Source organism: Nematolebias whitei, chromosome 1, assembly GCF_014905685.2.
Source record: "Nematolebias whitei isolate Nwh7 chromosome 1, NemWhi1, whole genome shotgun sequence".
Taxonomy (NCBI): Eukaryota; Metazoa; Chordata; class Actinopteri; order Cyprinodontiformes; family Rivulidae; genus Nematolebias; species Nematolebias whitei.
Genome location: NC_056498.1, coordinates 19,160,397 through 19,182,884, shown reverse-complemented (window position 1 = coordinate 19,182,884; position 22,488 = coordinate 19,160,397). Strand labels below are relative to the sequence as shown.

The following is a 22,488-nucleotide window of genomic DNA, read 5'->3' as shown; positions in this document are numbered from 1 at the left end:
TTGACATCCATCCATCCATCCATTATCTTTTACCTGCTTCTTCCATTTTGGGTCATGGGGGTCGCCGGTGCCCATGTCCAGCAATCACTGTGCGAGGGGCGGGGTACACCCTGGACAGGTCTCCAGTCCATCACAGGGACACATAGAGACAAACGAGACAAACAATCATTCACTCTCTCACTCACCTAGAGACTATTTAGAGTTACCAATGAGTCTAACATGCATGTTTTTGGTCTGTGGGAGGAAACCAGAGTACCCAGAGAAAACCCACGCATGCACGGAGAGAACATGCAAACTCCACCCAGAAAGGCCCTGGACTGGGATTTGAACCAGGGACCTGCTCGCTGAGAGGCAGCAGCTCTACCAGTTGCGCCACCGTGCTGCCCATATTTTGACATTTAAAACAAAATAAGTATGAAGTTTTAAGTAGGTCCCTCAGTATTTTTATTGACAACAAATAATTTAAAACAAACAAAAATAAAGGTGTGGCTGATTTTTCCCCTCAGGTCTATCTATGGAAGAGGATTAGGGCCACGGTACAATTTTTTTTCCCCTTAATTCTAAGACTAAAGTCAGAATTCTGAGATTAAAGTCAGAATTCTGAATTTAATCTCAGAATTCTGAGATTAAAGTCAGAATTCTGATTTTAATCTCAGAATTCTGAGATTAAAGTCAGAATTATTGGAAAAATGTCAGAATTCTGAGATTTAAATCAGAATTCTGATAAAAAGTCAGAATTAGGTACATGGATTCTAACTTCATCCATCCATCCATTATCTTTACCCGTTTATTCCATTTTGGGGCACGGGGGTCGCTGGCGCCCATGTCCAGCAATCACTGTGCGAGGGGCGGGGTACACCCTGGACAGGTCTCCAGTCCATCACAGGGACACACAGAGACAAACAACCATTAATTCTCTCACTCACACCTAGGGACAATTCAGAGTTACCAATCAGCCTAACATGCATGTTTTTGGACTGGATTCTAACTTTAATCTCATAATTCTGACTTTTTTGTCAGAATTACGGGGATTTTTTTTTTTGTTTGTTTTGCTTTTTGTTTGTTTGTTTTTTGCACTGTGGCCCTAATCCTCAACCGTACCTATCTGAGATTTAATCTGAAATGTGGCAAAAAAACTAAAACACATCTGCCAACCACGCTGGTGAAAATTTAAAGTTTGTTCTGATTAATTGCAGTTTTGTGAATATTAGAAATTACAGGATCAACTACTACCACAGTTAGTGAATCTTAATATTAGTTTATATTGTTTTAATGGAGCAAAAACACAAAAAGTCAACATTTAACATATGAACCAATTTTGATGGATTTTTACCAACTCGGCAATTTTTATGTACAAAAATATGGCAAAACAAAACAAGGTACCACTTTACAATAAGGCTCCATAGATGGCTAATAAATAGTTTATCGATATGTTATTAATTCCTCTATAAACACTTTACAAGTCATTAATATTTGTTTATTATGCATTAATTAAGGGGGGTGACAGAGAGACAAAACTGACCAGTTTTTGCCAAATAGTGAGTCAAATCTGCCACCTACATATTTCATCTAGAGTTGTTATATTAAAACATTTCAGACTAAGTTACTACCTTGTAAGCACAATAAGCATTTGTAAACCTAATTTTTTTAGCATATAATATTAGTTGATGATACTTGTAATGCTGTGATAAAGTACAATATTATATGCTAAAGAAATAGGTTTACAAAAGCTTATTGTGCTTACAAAGTAGTAACTTAGTCTGAAACGTTTAATATAACAACTCTGGATGAAATATATAGGTGAACAAATTTGGCTCAATATTTGGCAACAAACGGACAGTTTTGTCTCTGTCACCCTTAATTAATGCATAATAAGCAGTTATTAATGATTTACAAAGTGTTTATAGAGGAATTGATAACATATCTATAAACTATTTATTAGCCATCTACAAGGGGAGCCTTATTTCAAAGTGGTATCTAAAAATGTAACTATTCTAAGTAGCAAACTTCACATAAGGTGAATAAAGTTTTAGCCAAGCTATTTTGTGCTAATAAAATCGTTATTAAAGTATTTTCATCTAAATGTATCTAAACTGAAAAATGAAGTGTTTAGTTGTATGTGCTCTGTCGTCTGTATATACTGTACTTATACATATTGTGCATACTAAATACTCACCCCAAGGTGACTTTATACACTCAAGCGTGTTGAAAACAGTTCAGGTGTGCGGAAAATAAACAAAGCCGAAACTAGTTTCAAGCTTCAAGTGTCTGCACTGACAATGCAACACAAGTGTCCTACACCACATGTGCATCTTAATAGTCCGCTCATTAATTGATAACACATGTTTAGCCCATTAGCAACTCTACACACAGAGAGAGAGACATATTTACCCATTAGCGGTAACACAAACACACAGCTGCTGCTGATTAGGAGCTAATATTATACACAACTACACAAACCAAAGTACTTTGTAGTTGCTCAAGTTATTGTGATCTCCTCATCATTAGCACATTTCTAAAGTGTCACTTTGTTAGTCTAGATAACAGTTTTGTCTTTTTGAGACATACACAAACACACACACGATTTTAATGGCCTAGACTAATGGTGGTATAGAGTTCACAGACGTAGAAGGGAAGAAGTGACAGGAAAGCAGTCAACTAGGATGGGGGAGAAACTGGAGAAGGAAGCAGGAAAGTCCACCGACAGCGAAACAGGAATTAAATCGCTTCACATTCAGTATTTTCACAATGTCAATTAAGAGTTTTCCAAATAATTATCATTCAGATTCATGAAATGGTTTTAGATATTTCCCCAACGTCAGACTCGCTTCATACAATTGCCTACAAAGTCTCAGTAAAACAAGTTATAGGAAAACAGACATATTTACACAATTCTTTATTTTGATTTTTATCAAGTCGCATTTAGCAGTAGGTGTATGATTTTGATATGTCTTAAAATACCACAATTTTATGGTATTAAAGCAAAAGTTTTAAGCAAATACTTAAAAAATGCATCACGTGATCTGTGTTTTTTTAAACAAAAAAAGCAAAAACTACTACAGCTGCCTAAAATAAGTTAGTCGTTATTATTGTTATTTTTTATTTAACTATTGCCTTTGAGCTTATTGTCAAGCACTTTAGTAACAGCTGCTGTTTAAAATGTGCTTTATAAATAAATTTGACTTGAATTGACCTAAATAAGATAAGCTCTTCTTAGATCATTACAGCTATAATATTAAAATTAAGTTTTGTGATTTCATTCTTGCTGCACGGGCATACGTGAAAGAAATGTGCATTTTAAACTCTGCTTGGCCCAGTGGGTAGTCATACCCTGATCAGAGGGTCAGGGGCTTGATCCCTATCCTCGGCAGTGTGCCAAGGTGTCCTCATGCAAGACACTGTACACCCCCACCCACCCACCAATAGGCTTATCAGTGTATGGGTGAAAATATAAAACTGTATTATATATGGTGTGTAAAATTATTTAAATAAAATCACTACATGAGGGGAGTGGTGGTGAAGAGGTTTGAGAAGGTGGGCCTGTGATCTGAAGGTTGCCGGTTTGATTCCCCTGACAGACAACATCAAAATGTGGGTGGGAAAGGTGAAGCACCCACACCTGTCTCCACCTTCATTTGCCCCACTCTGGACCCTTGAGCAAGGCTCTTAACCCGCACCATCTGCTCCCCTGGGCACTCTAGATGGCAACTCTGCTCCACACTGAGGACTGTGGTAGCTCGGGGGTCTGTGGTTGTGTCTGGAAGGGCATCCGGCGTAAAAATAATTGCCAAGTCTTCAGATGAGTTAGTTCGCTGTGGCGACCCTAAGAAAGCAGCAGCCGAAAGAAGGAAAAAAATTAAATGTGTGTATGAATGGGTGAGATAAACTCTAAAGTACTTTGCATAGCCAAGAGAAAAATAAAAGGCACCATTTTCTCCTCACTCATATGTAAAACCCTAAGATACTTAAATTTCTCTATTGGAAAAGTTGAACTTGCTGGTAAAGAGGGCTGAAGCTCACTTGGCCTACCCCTACCCCTCAGCTGGAGTCCTGTTATCTAACAAAGCTTGAAAGGACTGTCCTTCAGCTTGACAGCCTTCTTCATCCAGGGTGCCACTACTAAGTTTGAGCATGACCACCACAAGAGGCACCTTGCAGCCACAGTTCAGTGCAGTGGCCTTGCTATTAGAGGTGCAGAACATATTCCACTTTGACTCAGTGACACCAGTCTCCATTGAGAAAAGACTGATGCTGTCAGAGGTAAGAGATGGAATTTTTTTTGGCTTAATCTGACCAGATGTCATGCAAACTTACGGAGATCCTTATGATCAAACACAGTGTTTGTTATGGATGAATCATGGCTATCACAAAAGTCTTAACAACAGAATACCACCTGGGTTCAGATCATAGACACGGGTCCTCCAAATCACACCCCTCCAGGTTACACTGTTGCTACCAACATAGACGTTCAAGTCTCCCAGCAGAATGATGGAGTTCTGACAGGGATTTTTTTTTTGTCAAAGGTTACACACATTTTTATTATTATGGCTGAGAACCCCTTTGCCCAAGTGAGAAGCTTGGATGTCTCCCAAAACAGTCGAATCATCTCTAAAACCACTTATCTCTGCCCAGGAACCATAGGGTTGTGTAAACGAAGAGTGTTGTGTGTAAGAAGACTGCAGCTGGCTTCAAGGACACCCCCTGAACTACGTTGAAGTTTGAGTTGAGAGGGATATAAAAACAAGCAGGTAACGGGGCTTGTGGCTCATTTCTGGGACTGGTCTTCATGTGTATACATTTATGTGTTTATGTATGTAACCTGTCCTGAAATTTGACCTTGCTAGTAAAATACCGATTAAAATTCTGCACCTGCCATGAGAGTGGTTCTTTTGAGTAAACAACGTCAGAGAACAAGAGAATGTTTCCAACAAGTTCCTAACTGGAGTACCTTCCACCACCCCCTCTAAGGATTTCAAGAAGGCTGCGTACTCTGAACTGTTGTTCAGCACAGTTGCTGTCCATCCTCCCACCTGAAAGTGCAGGGAAGCTACTTGCTCATCTATTGGGGAAGAATACAATGCTCAGGTGCCAAGCCTGGGAGCTATAAGTTGACCCATACCACCCTGGTGTCTTTCACTGTGGGCAACTCCACAGTGAAATACAATCCAGACCCTCTCAAGAAGATTGGTTCCAGAACCCACTGTATGTTGAGGTGAGCAAGGCTATCCCTAGTAGTACATCTCAATTTCATGCACAAGATCAGGATCCTTCCTAAGCAGAAAGGTGACATTTGAGGTCTCAAGAGAACAGTTTCGATAGGTCAGGGTGAGAGCACAAAGGCCAACACCTTCGGCCGCTGCCCATAGCACACTACACCCAACCAGTATCGCGCCTCTTGCAGGAAGTGGGCCAATAGAAAGGCAAACCCATGTTCATTCAGATTAAGCCTGATTAGACCTGGACAGAGGCCAGGTCACCAGGCGACAAACACTTCCTGCAGGCCTGGCTCCAGTGTGAAGCCTCAATAACTGAAGTTCTAGCAAGGGACTTTGTGCCTTGTTGCCCTCTGGTTATACAAGTGTCTAATTTCACTTCTTGCCGATAAAGCAGATTAAACCTACAATTACTTATTTTGTCAAAATCACAAAAAACATTATTATTATAGGTTAAAAATGGATAGAATAATCAGCTGATATTTACCTGTCATGCCTGTACTTAGCTGATTACTAAGAAGTTAAAAGATGCAACAGCAGCTGCTAAAGTGAGTTTACTGCAGCCTATTTTTGGGTTATTTTAAGCAAGAATATTAAAGATGATTAAAAAGTATAAATCAGGGGTTGGATATAAAACTAAGTCCAAGACATTCCCATGAGTTTTGTTATACCCATCACCAAGATGGAAGAGCAGACCGTCCTCACAAACTGAGTGATGGTGCAAGGAGAATAGTGAGAGATGCCACCAAGACACCTGTGACCTCTCTGAAAGAGTTACAAGTTTCAGCAGGTGAGATGGGAGAGACTGTCTATTCAATAATTGTTGTCCATGTTTTTCACCAGTTGTAGTTATATGGGAGGGAAGTAAATGGAAAAAAAACTTGCTTAAAACCCATAAATCTCGACTTTATTTTATTTTTTTAATTAAGACAAAGTTTAATCAAAATTTAATTTTAGGTTCTCATTGTAAAGACAATGAATACTTATGCAATCATTTATTTAAAAAACATTTTAATTGGCATTACTTTGTAGAATTTGCCTTGACAATGAAATCCAACAGATCCTCTGGACGGTTTCTTTTTTTGATGAGATGTTTCGTCCTTCATCCAAAGGACTTCATCATTCTGAGGAGCCACAACAAACTCTGTCCCACAAGCAGCACACTCATAGTGGGCCAACCAGTTTGCTTGTTGCCATCTCAACAAACAAAGAAACCATCCAGATGACCTGAATGAGCTTTGTTGGATTCTTTACCTGGATTATGGAGCAGGAACTTTGATGTCTTGAAAATGGACATGGAAAGTTTTTTTAATCTTCTTGTGAAAAGCCAATTTAAAGACAATAGCTGATTTATGACAGCGAATAAATCATAAAACATGAGCGAGAATAGTTTTTATAAGCACTGTGGCCTCTGAGCCTGAATGTAGTCACACAGCTGCGTTGCCCAAACTCTCACTACACGACACGTTTGGTGAAGTAGGCGGTATAATACGAAGCAAAATGCTTTAACCAATAATGCTGTCGTCTCTCCACTGACTCCATCAAGATGACTTGTTAAATATGAACCTAATCAGAAAAACCACCTCCGTTTGGTCTCTGTATGAACAAAAGAAACGAAGGACTAGTTTTCACTGATAAAACCCAACTACTTTGTCAAAAAGGGTTATGGTAGCATTGCTGAATAACCACAAGACTAATGAATAAAATATAATGAACTTAAAAATTTACACATAAAAACATTTTGTGCCAGCATTCCCCTCACATCATTTGCAGCAGTGTTACTCATTATAACCAAAACATCTCATCATCCCTTTTTGTTTAAACCCAACAAGCCTAAAAAAGGGGAAAAAATAATCTGCCGTTCACAAAGGGAATTGACAACGGCCCATCTCGATAACATTTATCTCTGAGTGCGGCTTTGGGTTTTGTCGAGCCAGCTTACACAAACAGGGCATGACTATCAAGCTGCTAACATTACTCCACGTTGCAACCATATGAGAGAAAAGCAACCTCTCCATGGAAATGAATGGAGATTGACTAAAGGACCAAAAATTGCCATTGTTGTCCTTTGAAAATAACTAACAGTAAGTGATATTAAACATAAGGCAGAGCTGATTTAACTTACCAAAACATGAAAAAGAGATGTAACATTTAAAATGCTGATGTAGAGAATGTGCATGCTTGATGTGCCTTTAAGGATACAATGTGCTTTCTTTCACCAGAGACTGGATATTACATCCTAAAGAGTCCAAACGCCTCTTCACCAGTCCTGCCAACATGTTGAAATGGTAAATATAGCTGTTAGAACCTGCTGTTTACTTTTATATCTGTCTCTCCACTACTTACTAATTCTCCACCACTATTCTGCCTCTTCCACTTGCTAATTTTCTCTCCTTTTGTCCATCTTCATCCCTCTCCCCTCAACTTTTTCCATTTCTTCCTTGCACTGGTATTGACCTACACACTGCTGCTGTACCACATCAAGCCAAGGGCATAAATCACAGCATGCATGTACACACACACACACACACACACACAGAAGTGGCCATCCCACACACTTGTGCACTCTCCTTAAGCCATTTCTGTCAGTAGCGCTCCCCTCCGTGCACACATCCATAACTCGTCCTCATCTCTATTGCAGTGAACACCCACACAGATTTCTGCACTGGCAGCGAGATGCAGATGAAAAGAACACGATGGGTTTTATTTCTAACAAAGCATCCTTCAGGAAATCCACCGGAAACTGGGGGACAAAAAAAAAAAAGTGTTACCTATTGGTGACCACACAAAGCGCCAGAAATATAACTGATTACACAATCTGAAGAAGCTGGGCGGATATTTTCGGAGGAAAATCAATTTGTTGGAAACAGCTCACAGCTAAAAAAAATAAATATTGATACAATATAAACTTAGGAAGCTAAAATGCATTTTATAGGAAGCAGGGTGAGGAGGAAATTATAGACGTGAACACAGAAGGTGATTTTGTGTAGCTAACAGTCTACATGAGCGGACTACAGTTTTGGCGCTACAAACACAGAACTCATTAATGCACCCGGTTCACAGCAGCTTTATGCTTTTTGACCTGTGCTCTCTGTTGGAGAGTTTTTATTTTCTGCACGGTACATGCAAGAAAAGCAAGCAGGAGGAGGTGGAAGAGAAAGAGATGAGGAAAAATAGAGGAGTATGAAAATTTACATAAATGAGCCTGGAGGTAGAGAAGGACAGAAGAAAAAATAAAATTAGAGAGGTTATAAAAACAACTAACAGACTTCAGCTACATGAGATGCAGCTGAGTTGTATTTAAAAATATCTGTCGGTGCAAAAAATAAACCCCACTATTTACAGCAATAGTTGTTTTGTCTTCCTTGTTCTTAGTTTCACATGTCTACTTCCCACGAGTCAAAGAACTTCTGTTGCTTCATGAACAACCTTCTGCTTGAGTGTTCCTGCAGTTTATTATTAAGTCATTGTTGAAAAAAATATGATTTATTTTAGCTAAGGTGACTGATTCCAACACTGATAATGAAGATACAAAATCAAGTTGTGCACATTTTTAAATTTCTTTAAATGCATATTTGAGTTACGCTCAAAAATTCAGCTTGCTAGCTTAATCAAGTGAGTTAGTTTGTTGTCCCTCGTGACAGCCCATAAATTGCCAATTGGAAATACCCTCTGTCCATCTGTGCATGTTGTGAGTGTGATACCTTGAAAAATAAGTGAGGTACCAACTTCCATTTCGATGTGTGGCTAAATCTAGAGGTAAGAAAGGTTCCTTTCGAAAATTCTGATGCCACATGAAAATCCAAGATGGCTGCTGCCATATATGTCTATATATAAACCTTGTATGCTGAACAACTTTAAAAACGAGCAACGTGCTGACTTCCATTTAGGTGTGAGGCTACATAAAGGAGTAAAACAGGTCTTTATCAAAAATTGGGTTGCAACATCAAAATCCAAGATGGCCAATATACAACTCGGTGTTTTCCCTACATTATTCAAGTTGAGCACCCCGACCTGTCAACAGAACTGAGAGCCCCGCCTACCAAATCCCCCATCCTCCACGCAGCTCTGCCGAGTGGAGATTGTGGCAGCTCAGACTCCAAACTGCAACAACCACACAAAATATAAATGTAGCGCTACAATATCCCCCACCCACACACACACTATAGATATATATGTATTAGGCTTGTCACAATAACAAATTATGATGGGCGATTAATTTTCTCAGAAATTATTGTGATAAATGATAATATTGTTTGAAATTTGACAATAATTAATTCATATTGTCAAATTTAAGAAGAAATGTTGGTTAATTTTTGTGTGTAGTACCTTTTTTGACCACCAAATGGCAGTATAAGACAGTTTGAACCAAAGGATGGATAGTGAGGGAGCGAGCAGCGTGTCTCTTTAAGAAAAATGGGAGGGAAGCCCCTTGACGTGGCGTGGGCTGTCTCTCATTTCTGTTTTTCGACTCTCAAAATGACGGACGCTCTGTGTGGTTTGAGCTCTTTAGCATAGCATTTTTCACACAGAGCTTTTAATAAAAAATCAGTAAACAAGTTCTCAGCTTCTTTTTGCAGAGAAAAAAAACTTTTTACGCGAAGGCACGGGTTTCAACCATGAATTTTGGAGCTTTGACAAGACGGAGTTTTTTCCCCCAAGGTCGGCCTGTTAGCTTAGCTCGTAGCTTAGCTTCTCAGCTTAGCTGCTTTCAACGATCCAAAAACACAATTTTGTACAATTAAAACAGATTTTAAAGAGAAAAGAGAAAGGGAGGGGTCAGCGAAGAGCACCAGAGCCTTTTGTCATCCAGTGTCTTCAGTAGAAAAAGAGGGAGACAAAGAAACGATAACGCCGATAAATGAAAATGAGGTAGATAATTTTAATTTATCATGCAATTGATTTATTTTTTATCACGACATATATATATATATATATATATTTTTTTTTTTTTTTCTTCTTCAAATAACTGGGGTGTCGAAGATTAATCTATGAAGGCTAATACCACCATTAGCCACCCACTGATTCCACCATTGCACTCGGTGGTGGATAAAATTGCTCCCTCCTCTCATCAGGATCCATCACTATTTGCTGCCTCCAATAAGAAAAAAATAAAAATTACTACCTTTATTTTCGTTATACCTAGTGTAACTCCTACCCACCTGAATATCTTTCACCATAAAACATTAAGATTTACTTACATTCCTCGTTTAATTTCAGTCCAGAAAAAAAAAATACATTCATTATTCAAATCAGTGACGGGGGACATCAGCATACCCCCCTTTTTTGTGGGCTTACTACTCTTAGCCGAGCTACTAACACACCAAATTTGAGCTCAGTATTCATAATAGTGCCACCGTCCTGTAATCCTGAGGCTGTAGGTTTGAGCCCAGGTTGCATCAGGAAGGGCATCCAGTGTAAAGAACTTGCCTAATCTTTATTACAACTTCCCTAATGTGGCATCCCTTACAGGTGGGAGCAGCTGAAGGAAACAAGGAATCTGCAAAGTTGTCTTTTGGTTCTTTTTGTATTTTATAAGATTAGTTAGTCGGGGCAGTCATCTAGAATAGGATTAACTCCAAAGTTAGTTGTACATCCAGTGATTGTTTCTGAAAATGTCATTAAAATCTGTCGAGAAATTCCTGAAATGTTTTTCCAACAGACAGATAAACAAAACCATGCACACAAGTAATTACTTTATTACCTGATTACTCATCATGATTCCTCATGAACTGATTACTCATTCGTTGTCTGCAAATAGTAGCAAAGATGTCCAGCTGAGATAAGATTTAGTCCTGCATGATGTGCTGCAGATGAAATAACATGCAGATACTGCTGTTGCATAAACCAACTCTCGTGACATTCAAGCTTGTGAGTGCAATGTTCACAAATTGACTGTCATAAAATACCTGTAAACTGTAGTAAATGTGATGACGTGAACACTGAGAGTGCTAAAATGCTTTGGGGTTTTTTTGCAAATTAAAAATCCAAGATGGCCACCTAAGTTAAAAGGGAAAAAAAATATGGTAACTCAGCTATTTTTAAACAAACTGAGCTGAAATTCGGTGTGGTGGTGGTACCTGACAGTGATGAACAACACATTCTGAGTTCAAATCTACAAATGCTGTCAAAACAATATTTTAAATGTCCCCAGTGTGGCAGTCACCACTAGTTTACTCTTGTGGACCCCTTTATATCAGTCTATGGGTGTATGTATTATTATTGTTATTATCCAATGAAAAGAGTTTTAAAAGAGCTTGTGACACTGCAGTTTACTTTAAAGTTGCATTTTCGAAGACACAAGTTTTCTGCCCGACAGTATTTTTTTCAATTTTAATACTTGATTTTTTTTTTTTGTCTTCTTCTTTCGGCTGCTCCCTTCTTCAGGAATCACCGAGGGGAACTAACTCACACGAAGACTTGGCAATTGTTTTTACGACGGATGCCCTTCCTGACGCAACCACAGACCACTGAGCTACCACAGCCCTTGGTGTGGAGCAGAGAGCTGCCATCTGGGGCACCCATGGGAGCAGATGGTGGGGGTTAAGGGCCTTGCTCAAGGGCCCAGAGTGGGGCAAATGTGGCAACTGACAGGTGTGGAAGCCACTTTTGATGTTGTCGGTCCGAGGAATCAAGCCTACAACCTTCCAATAACAGGCCCACCTCTGCGCCACCACTCCCCCACCTAAATTTATTTAACATATACTCTACATATTTAATTACCTTATGAGGACTTGTCTTTAACATTTTCTTCTTGTAAATGAGGTTAAAACTAGAAATGCACAGTAATAGAAAAATATTAATATTCAATGTTATTTTGGGAAATCACAAAAACAATATCAGTTGAGAAAAACCCACATTTTCTACTCCTCGCTCCTATTTTTATTTCTGTCATTACAACCTTTACAAAAGTGTTTTAACATTTCATTCCCTTTCTTTTAAATCAACTAAAGGCATTTAGGGCTGTGGGGTTTGTGTTTCAGGTTTATTTATTACAATCTTTTGTGAAATTTCAACTACACCCATTGATATTGAGATGATAATCACATTACTGTATTGCACAAAAACGATTTAATAAAGCTTATGTAAGATTGAAGTTAAAACACTTGAGGCAACTGAACCTTTAGACACTAGAGGGATGAGTTACACACAGGGGTCCAATAAGGAAATCTTTATGGTTTTGATTGCAGATGTATAAAAAGGTGGCCTTTATACTCAAAAAACTACATCAAAATATGTATTTAATTTGTTTTGTAGGGAATAACTCAAGACAAATACAACTAGCTCAAGTGATGCCACTGATAAAAAAAAAAAACAGCTCTTCTATAAACTCCACCATATTTAATTACACCAACAGAGTGAAATGGGGATGACACGCGTCGTTATCTGAGGACTATCACACCAGCTGTATAATTATTTGGGGCGTCATGACTAAGGAAGTGAATTAATCTAATGATGCCATAATGCCATGTCACAGTTAATAAGGAGTAGCACCTTCTTCACAGTGTGCTAACAGACCTCAGCTCTAACAGGGACGGGAACAGGCAGGGGACAAAATGAGCCGAGGCAAATTACACAAAAGAGAGACTGATGCTGCTTGGCAATAAACAGCTCACACACACTAATCTAAACATGCACACACCGTGCTCAAAGAAAAGGACACAAACGCACGAATCAGATCAAGTTATTGTCACAAACCTAAGCCTCACGTTGATCACTAGTCTGTGTGTGACATGTGTGAAGGGAACTATCATACATTTAATGCTAAAAGTGGTACGACAGACTGTTAAACCAAGACTTCAGATACATTTTGTGATTTTACTTTAAAAGTTAGGATTTCTATTGGGGTGTACATTTTCCTTCACCATTTAGTGACGTTTTGGAGTCCCTACAAAAGAAACTGTAGCCATGAGCAATTAGAAATTACTAAAACTGAAAGCGTTCAAACTTATCACCATGGCGACACGGTGCTGTTCATAGCCCCGCCCCCCTTTGTTGGTGTCCAGTAAACTTTTCGGATCAATACTAGACTGATATCAGATGCTAATATTTCCTGAGAGCAAACAAGGCTTTATGGGATGTCGTCTCCATGGAGACGAGGGTTGCCGGGTATTCCTCGTCTCCTATTGAATGGGCTTTGTTTTACGGCTGACGGTAAGTGCAGTTAACTAATAATAACTTTAACACACACTTATCTTTAATTTTGCCAATGAGATAATGCACCCCCACCACCCCTAAACCCCCGAATGACCCTGACATTTTAGAGTTTTAGTAGTAGTTTACAATAATCATAACTAAATCAATTACTATACCGTATTTTCCGGCGTATAAGTCGCAGTTTTTTTGCATAGACTTGTCAGTCCTGCGACTTATATGCCGAAGCGACTTTTATACTTTTCCCCCATATTCATTATGCAATTATGAATGCTTAATTATGAGTGATCACTTCACTCAGCTGGTGCAGGTGGAAGAACGCTGGCGAGCTAGCGGATCCGGCCGCGATGGATGGATGGATGGATGGATGGATGGATGGTGTTGCCCAGGCAAAATGAAACTGTTTTGGCCATTAAATAAATGCATAATAAATGTGACGAGTCAGCGGTGACGCATAAGAAATACGACTTATACGTTTTTCCCTCTTCGTGATGCTTTTTTTGACTGATGCGACTTATACGCCGAAAAATACGGTATATGTGGATGAAGCTATTTAGGATTATGACGTGTCAACACAATATTTAACAAGGACTTTTCTTTAATGTAGATGTAGCCAGATACCAAAATGGAAGTCGGACCCCCACTTACGTTACTAGTTATCAAGCTCACAACAAATACGGACAGAGGCCTTCTTTGATCCACAAAAGGGCAGAATACTTTCACGAGGCAAAACTGTTGACAGTGTAAAACATTTATGAAATAGCATCTGCTTGATTTGGTATGTTTGTTTTAAAGTTATAGTTGCTTTAAGATGGCAGCAATCCACTTTGGTCTTGGCCTCGCTTGGACCATCTGTTAGCTCAATGGTCAGGTCAGAATATAATTATTTTTCCAAACTGAAATCCTTCTTCAACAGGTAAGATATTAATTGGTCATAACCTTTCCACTGACCTACATTTTAAGGATATAAATGTTTGTTTTAATGCTCGAGCCAAGACAACTTTGGGACTTGTGAGGTCATGATTTTCATCTCCTAATTAAACACAAAACAGTTGATAAGCTGTGTAATAAACCTTTTTTAGTCCACAACAAACGGTGATGAAGCCCTAAAGGATTCCCAGTTTTAGAGCCCGAGAAATATTTATAAAAGCAAATAACATTTCATTAGTCAACATTTATCAGGTGTGTTTATACTGAAATATTACAAACACAATAAGGAAGAATCTACAGTAGAAAAACTGAGGCACGTGTTACTTTATGTATTAAAATAGTTTGTTGGATGTAAATATGTCGAATTTAGGTTTTAAACAAAATACAAAAAGTCTACGATACATAAACTCACGACACGCATGTTGTTGACCAAACATAAATCCAGTCAGCCCATCTGACAAAGATATATTGCATGTGTATGTTTGTGTGCCAGTAAGAGCCTAATATGAAGCGATCAATACCGGAGTCCAGAGGCCAGTAAGAAAGAAAAATGTTAGTGCGTGATCACATCCTCCATCAGAGATTGGAAGACAACTCATTACGATGACGGTAAGAGAGAGAAATGACGCTGCCAGGAAGCAGATCAGGTGTCAGCTGTCCTCGGCAGACAACAGTTCAGATACTGTCAGAACTCTGATCTAAACATTGATAAAGTGAAGCTAAAATAAAAACAAAAGGGAAAAAAGTCCCACCTGGAGACCTCTTGGAAACTACTCCCATGTGTTGGGCCTTATATGTCCCTCGAAGTTCATTCAAATGACGTCGTCAATGCATCCGTCTTTTAGTGAAACGTTTCCGTTCTATATTAGTTGTTAAATAACTAACAGCTCAAGATTTTACTCAGTACTCTTAGCGTCGACACAATGAACAAATAACATACAACTTTTTATTTTTTTTACAGTTATTCTTCCATTAAAAGCCTTCTCTGAATTGTAACTCAGAAATTCAGACAAACTCAGAAAAGTCAGGTTTCAGCAACGATACTGTTCAGAAAGGCTCTCTAAATTAAACATTTTATTAAAAGCCTAAATTACATGAAAACGTAAAAAAAAAAATAACATCGGACTCTCTGTTGACACTCCCTAATGCCCAATGTAATCACAATAACATTTTTTCCAAGGCTCCTTGATACACATAAACCCTGGTAAAAAAAAAAAATAATAATAATAATAAAATCCTACAAAGACACAATCACTCCGTGTTTTCTTACCTTGGCTCTCATCTGACCCGAGGTCGACACTTTGCGAATCAACTTGTTTGATGTTTCTTCTTGCTCCCCATCGCTGTCTGATGACTCTTCAGCTGTTTCTCCAGCCTGGAAGCAGTTACAGAAGAAAGTCATGCATCAACCAAACTACTTAAAATTATGAAACGTAGTGCAAGTAGGTTCTTAGGTCATGTCGGTACAACAGCAGAATACGCAGCTCCTTTCATACACTGGTTACCAGGGCAATGAATGGACTTCAAAAACCATTGTATTCCTATTGGTTTTTAGTGGTTGTACATTTAGAGAAGTTAAGGTGAGGCTGTCAAACCTAAGAACAGTGGCTCCCTGTCAAATTCAGAATTGAATTCAAAATCTTACTTCTAACCTACAAAGCCCTCAACAACCTAGCTCCATCTTATACTGTACTTGCGATCTTATTATTTTCCTAACAGAGCACTTCACTCTCAGACTGCAGGCTTACTTGAGGTTCTTAGAGGTTCCAAAAGCAGAATGGGAGGAAGATCTTTCAGTTATCAGGCTCCTCTCTTGTGGAACCAACTTCCAGTTTCTGTCCATGAGGCTGACACATTGTCCAGTTTAAGACTGGGATTAAGACTTTCCTTTTTGATAAATCCTATAGTTAAGGTTAGCTTATTATGCTGCTCTAGGCTTACACTACTGGAGGACAAATTGACCACATTTCTTAAAATTAATTGTTGCAATTGAATAGTTGTCATTTGATACTATTTCTATCTCACCATGTGATTCTCGACCTGCCATCTCTGCGTGAGTGCAGCTACAGCGTGCGCTCTCAGGACATTATTACCTGCAGTGTTCCCTCAGTGAAGACTGAACTAGGCAAAAGGGACTTCTCTTACTCCGCTCCTGTTTCCTGGAATATCTTGCAAAAAGATCTGAAGCTCTCGACCTTGACCTCTCTAAGTGGCTTCAAACATCTGCTAAATTCCTGGGAAAAACCAACATGTTCCTGTTTTAGTTTTCTACACCACTTTACAATCTAGCTGTTTTGTTTTGTGCTACTTTTCCTTTTGACTGTCCTTTTGGTTGCTATTTTGCTTTGATTTGTAAAAAAAAAAAAAAAAATTTAAATTTGTATGCCTCTTTTGTGACTGTTTATTGTTGTCGTTGTTATCCACTGTTGTCATCATTCTTTGTTAAGAAATCAGGTCTCTCTTGTAAAAGAGTCCCTGAGGCTCAATGGGATTAACCTGTCTAAATAAAGGTTGAATGAGTGTATCTGTTCCTCCTTCCTGTTCCTCTCAAACCCAGCTGGTCGAAGCAGATGGCTGCTTTTCCTGAGCCTGGTTCTGCTAAAGGTTTCTTCCTCATGAGGGAGTTTTTCCTTTCCACTGTTGCCTTCGTGCTTGCTGAGAGTTCTGTGACGCAGTCTGCTCCTCAGATAAATAATGTTAACTTATTTTTTATGTAAATGAATGTTTCTGTTCAGTGCCCTGAGATGACTTCTGTTGTGACTTGGCGCTATATCAAAAAACTGAATTGAATTGAACACTGTACCAACTGTCAGGCATGGTGGTGGCAACACCATGCTGTGGTACTGGAGCTCAAAGTTGGATGGAATAACAAAGATGGAGAACTACCTCCAAATTCTTCAACTTCATCTCAAATCAACAACTAGATGGTTGAGACTTGGGCAAAATATGTTGTTCCATCATGACACTTATCTCAGATAGCCATCAAAACTGGGTTTTGATTGGAAAAATCAGAGGGTTAAAAAAGCAATGCTTGCTTTACAAAAATAACAATAAGGTTTTACTTTTTTCTTCTTATGTTCCATCTAAATAATCTCAGCAAACAAAAAGTCAGTTAACACCTCCTGGGTAGGTTTATGTTCAGTCAGTGACTGTGTCAGGATCCTGGTGGACCTGTCAAATTGAGTTCCAAATTTTTTTTTCTGCTCTAGTTCATTTTTTTGTGGGTTCCATTGCTCAAGAATATGTATTTAATTTTGTAATAAAAATAAAAAGAAGACATGACAAGATATTGCATCCCAGGCGTAACTTGAGCTGTTATTTCAACAATTAAGACAAAGAAATTTTGGAAAGGCTAGCTTTGGTTTGCTAGCGTGTTTTCTGTTATCCTCCCATAGAAACTACGCTTGGAACGATCCTTCTCAGCTGTCTCTTTCTTGCAAAACCCCAGCTGGTTAAGGCAGATGGCTGCCCATCCTGAGCCTGGTTCAGATGGATATTTATTTCTGTTAAAAAGAAGTCATTCCTTTCTACTGTCACCAACAGGCTGCTCAGGATGGAGGATTATGACAAGACAAAGTTTTGATGCAATCTGCAGGATTCCTTAGATAGACAGCTTTTACTAATTCCATCTACAAAGTATTATCTGCCACTAGTTCCAGAGTCAGTCACGGGAGCAGCATACTGAGGGAAGTTCAGACATCTCTTTCCACAGCCGCCTCTTCCAGCTCTTCTGGGAGAACTTCAAGGTATTCCCAGGCCAACTGAGAAACATAGTCTCTCCAGCGTGTCCTGGGTCTTCCCCGGGGTCTCTTACAGTTGGACAACCCTAGGAAACCTCCCTAGGAAGGCGTCTAAGGAGCATCCTTACCAGATGTACAAACCACCTTGATTGTCTCCTCTTGCTGTGGAGTCTTGCTTCGAGCGTCTCCTGGATAACGAAACTTCTCACTCTATCTCTAAGGGAGAATCCAGCTGCCCTGTGGAGAAAACTCATTTTAACCGCTTCTGACCGCCTATCTTTTGGTCATCACCCAGCGTTCGTGACCATAGGTGAGCGTGAGAACATACAGTAGACCAACCAGTGAACTGTCAACTTTGTCTATCTCAGCTCCATCGTCACCACAACGAGCAAGCACAGAATATGCAGTACTGCGAAAGCTGCATCAATCTGTCTGTTGATCTCATGCTTCCCTCGCTTGTGAACAAAACCTACATAAAGTCCTCCACTTGAGACAGCACCTCACTCCCCACCTAGTGAGGGCAGTCCACCATTTTCAGATTAAGGACTGTGGCCTCAGATTTGGAGGTGCTGATCCTGGTTTGCTGCAAATCGCTCCAGTGAGAGCTGGAGATCACGGCACGATGACGCCAACGGGACTATTTCATGTCATATTACCATTTTCACTAACATCCTACATGTCTCTGCGTGAGTGCAGCTACGGAGTGCGCTCTCAGGACATTATTTCCTGCAGTGTTCCCTCAGTGAGGACTGAACTAGGCAAAAGGGCCTTCTCCTACTCCGCTCCTGTTTCCTGGAATATCTTACAAAAAGATTTGAAGCTCTCGACCTTGACCTCTCTAAGTGGCTTTAAGAATCTGTTGGACTCCTGGCAGGGACCAATGCAGACATGTTCCTGTTTTTAGTTTTATACATTTGTCTCGGAATCTAGCAGTTTTTTTTGGTTTTGTTACCTTTTTCCTTTTAGCCATCCTATTTGTTAAAAAAAAAAAAAAAAAAAAAAAAAAAAACTGTAGTATGAGTTTTTATAACTGCTTATTGTTGTTGCTGTTGTCCATTGTTGTCATCTTTCTTTGTTGAAATCAGGTCTCTCTTGTAAATGAGTCCTCGAGGCTCAATGGGATTTACCTGTATAAATAAAGGTTGATTGATTTCCTTTTACTAATTGACATTTCAAAATGTGTTGTATGTGAATGTAATATTTTATTATATGAAGCAAACTGACTGGAAATGATTTTGAATCTGAACTGTATTCATTATTTGGACTTCCTCTTTTCTCGTTGTATAGCTCCCAGGGAGGACTTTTGTAGTGAATTGGCTCTAGGGCTGCACGTTATTGGAAAAAGTTGTGATGTGCAAATTACAACCTAATACAGTGACATCAACAGCAATAGACCCACATTTCCCTCACTTTCTCATATACTATCATCTAAACAAGGTGTGGGCATCAAGACCAGAGACGGTTCATTGGATTGGCCAAATAAATTATTTGCATCCAGAACATAAATGCACAGCACTTAAAATATATTGCCCAATGACTTTTTGCAGTCCATTTATTTGAGATATTGATATAGCGCTCACTGATGTTTATAAATTTGTGATATATTGTGCAGCCTTGATTGACACGTTAAGAGAAGTGGATCTGAGTTTAATTAAATGGTAAATGGTAAAAGGATGGTTCTTATCAAGATACTCAAAGCTCTTTACAATCTGTGCCCTCATTTACCCATTCGTGCAGCACTCTACTACTGTATTTTCCGGCGTGTAAGTCCGTTTTTTGCGTAGATTTATCAGTCCTGCGACTTGTACACCAAAGTGACTTATATACTTTTTTCCATATTCATAACGCAGTTTTTGACTGACGCTTTAAATTTCGAAGAACTGCAACAGCGAGTCCTCCCGTGCCTTCTCGCTTCACTCAGCTGGTGCAGGCGGAGGAACACTGGAGAGCTTGCGGGTCCGGCCGCGATGGATGGATAGATGGATGGTGCCAGGCCACCCAGGCGAAATGACGCTGTTTTGACCATTAAAGTGCATTTAATAAGGAAAAGTGAAACTGAGACACACCTTTGCTATAATGTCGAGCAAACAAATAATTGTTTTTAAGTGTTAATCTTGTTAAATTTCTAAGAACTGCAACAGCGAGTTCTCCCGTGCGCGCTGGTGCAGGCGAAGGAACGCTGGAGAGCTAGCAGCTCTGGTTGCGATGGATGGATGGATGGATGGATGGATGGATGGATGGATGGATGGATGGATGGATGGTGGATGAATGACTGGATGGATGGATGGATGGATGGATGGATGGATGGATGGATGGATGGATGGATGGATGGATGGATGAATGAATGACTGGATGGATGGATGGATGGATGGATGGATGGATGGATGGATGGATGGATGGATGGATGGATGGATGGATGGATGGATGGCCCAGCTAAATGAAGTTGTTTTGACCATTAAATAAACACATAATAAATGCAACTTATATGTCGAAGTGACTTGTATGTTTTTTTCCTCTTCATGATGTTTTTTTTCACTGATGAGACTTACACTCCGGAAAACACGTTATATCTATACAAGGATTAATCAGTGCTTTACCACCATCATACACCGATGGGACACACATCGGAGACAAATGTGGGGTTCAATGTCTTGGGACACTTCAGCCTGCTGCTGGTGGAATCAAACCCCCAACTCATTGGAGGACAACTGCTCAAACCACTCAGCCACAGCTGCCCCAGCTTGAATTAAATGGCTAAAATCTCAACAACAAACCAGCAACTGAACCACACGGTCAATTTTTGTTGGAATGATAATGAAATTACAAAAAAAGGTGGACCCCCCCCCCCCAATTTTTTTGTCTCTAAATTAATATGTGGCTCATTTTCATAGGCTTGAAATAAACTTGAGCTGTGCTGGGCAAGTTCCCAGACAGAGGAGAGAAACAATGTGTAACCAAGTTGCACTTTCACAAACATTTTGCAACACGGAGACCCAGACGAGACAGACACTTACATTCTGAGTCCTCTCTGAGTCGCCTGGGGGCGACCCCAGAGACTCGCCGCCCACATACAGGACGTTTGGGTTCAGTTTGGACGCCATGAAGAACAACAGCGAGTCGAGACGGAGGACGAGCAGTTGCACAGGGAGCGGAGAAGATGGAGTTGAAAGCCTGGTTGGTTTGGCGAGGAGGGGATGGTGACTGGGTGGAAGGGGAGGCTGAAGAGGTTCCGGGATGCCACAGTCCTCCTTGTGGATCTCTCTGCTCCAACTCTGCAAAAGATGGAGGAACAAATTATTGATTCAAAAAGTGAAGCTCTCAGGAGATTCCTTTTTATTTCTTCCTCAAGAGGACATTTTACAATTTGCTGCACTGTTCAGCTGTCAGCAGTTTCCCTCTCCTTGAGTCAGATGTTTTTCACCTCTTCTTCCTGAGTGACAGCTCAGAGCTGCATGTGGCTTAAAAACGGCCCTTGGGGGCACTTTGCGAGGGACTTCACAGAAAGTGTTTCTGCTGATGCCTTTTGGTGACACACGCATCAAACAGGTGATGAGATATACGAAGAGTCCGCGTGCTCTGTGAGCAGCAACGCACGAGCATGCATTTTCTGCACCCGAGCAGCTGTTACCGTGAACGGGAGCTTTAATTTAAAAAATAAATAGAATGACGTGTTTACATCGTTATTATTCCAGCGAACTTCACAGACATGTAGAGCTGGCTCCGGAGTTGACCGCTCCGAACGAGCGGAGATCATTTAGCGGCTCTGAGGAGAAATAGGATGCGGCGGCTCTGCCTTTCATCCTGTCCGCGTTCACCGCGCGTGCTGCCGGCGGAACATTACTCAACTGTCCGCCTCGGACTTCCTCCTCCTCGGCACGAACAGAGCCCCTCCGCCGCTCGCATGTACCGTGTCCATAAATTAAGGTGGGGGGGGGGACGAGGTTGCTATTTACCTTAGGCTTCTCCTCCTGCTCTTTTTTCCTCCGCCGCGGCGCGGACGTTAGTCGCGCGCGGTGTCTCCCTCGCTCCTACCCGGCCTGGGTTAGCTCGACAGCAGCCGGGGTCCGGGTGCTGGCAGCCGGCGGCTCGGTTCCCTCCGCTGGTGCTGCTCGCTCCGCAGACAGCCAGGCGGTCAAACGCATAGCGTCCGAGCCGCTCTGAGTCAGGTAGGAAGAGAGGCGCGAGGGAGGGAGGGAGGGAGGGAAGGGGGAGGCGATATGCGCGCGCGCTCAGTGACAGATTCGAAAGCGGCGGTGTTCCCACCGAGGTTAAACCGAGAGCAAAGAAGGCGCGTGCAGGGAGGCAAGCGCGTGCCGAGGCAAAAAGCGCAAGGATACAAAAATCCTGTAGCTCCCAAAGTAGACCGGCGGTGACGCGAACTACAGTACAGTTTAACAGATTACCCCCAGTAGTTTTCCACACACACACACACACACACATATATATATATA

The 22,488-nt window shown here is 40.4% G+C and overlaps 1 protein-coding gene across 1 annotated transcript in view; it reads right to left on the bottom strand.

Annotated features, from left to right (window-relative positions):
• The window catches only part of si:dkey-172j4.3 (diacylglycerol kinase eta), a gene marked incomplete in the record, with an annotated part of 132,856 nt that extends 111,551 nt beyond the window's left edge, over positions 1 to 21,305 (bottom strand). Inside the window, 2 exon segments of the mRNA XM_037688341.1 lie at positions 15,568 to 15,672; positions 21,052 to 21,305. Of these exon segments, the coding sequence (XP_037544269.1) occupies positions 15,568 to 15,672; positions 21,052 to 21,138 (192 nt within the window).
• Positions 21,306 to 22,488: the final 1,183 nt, after the last annotated feature.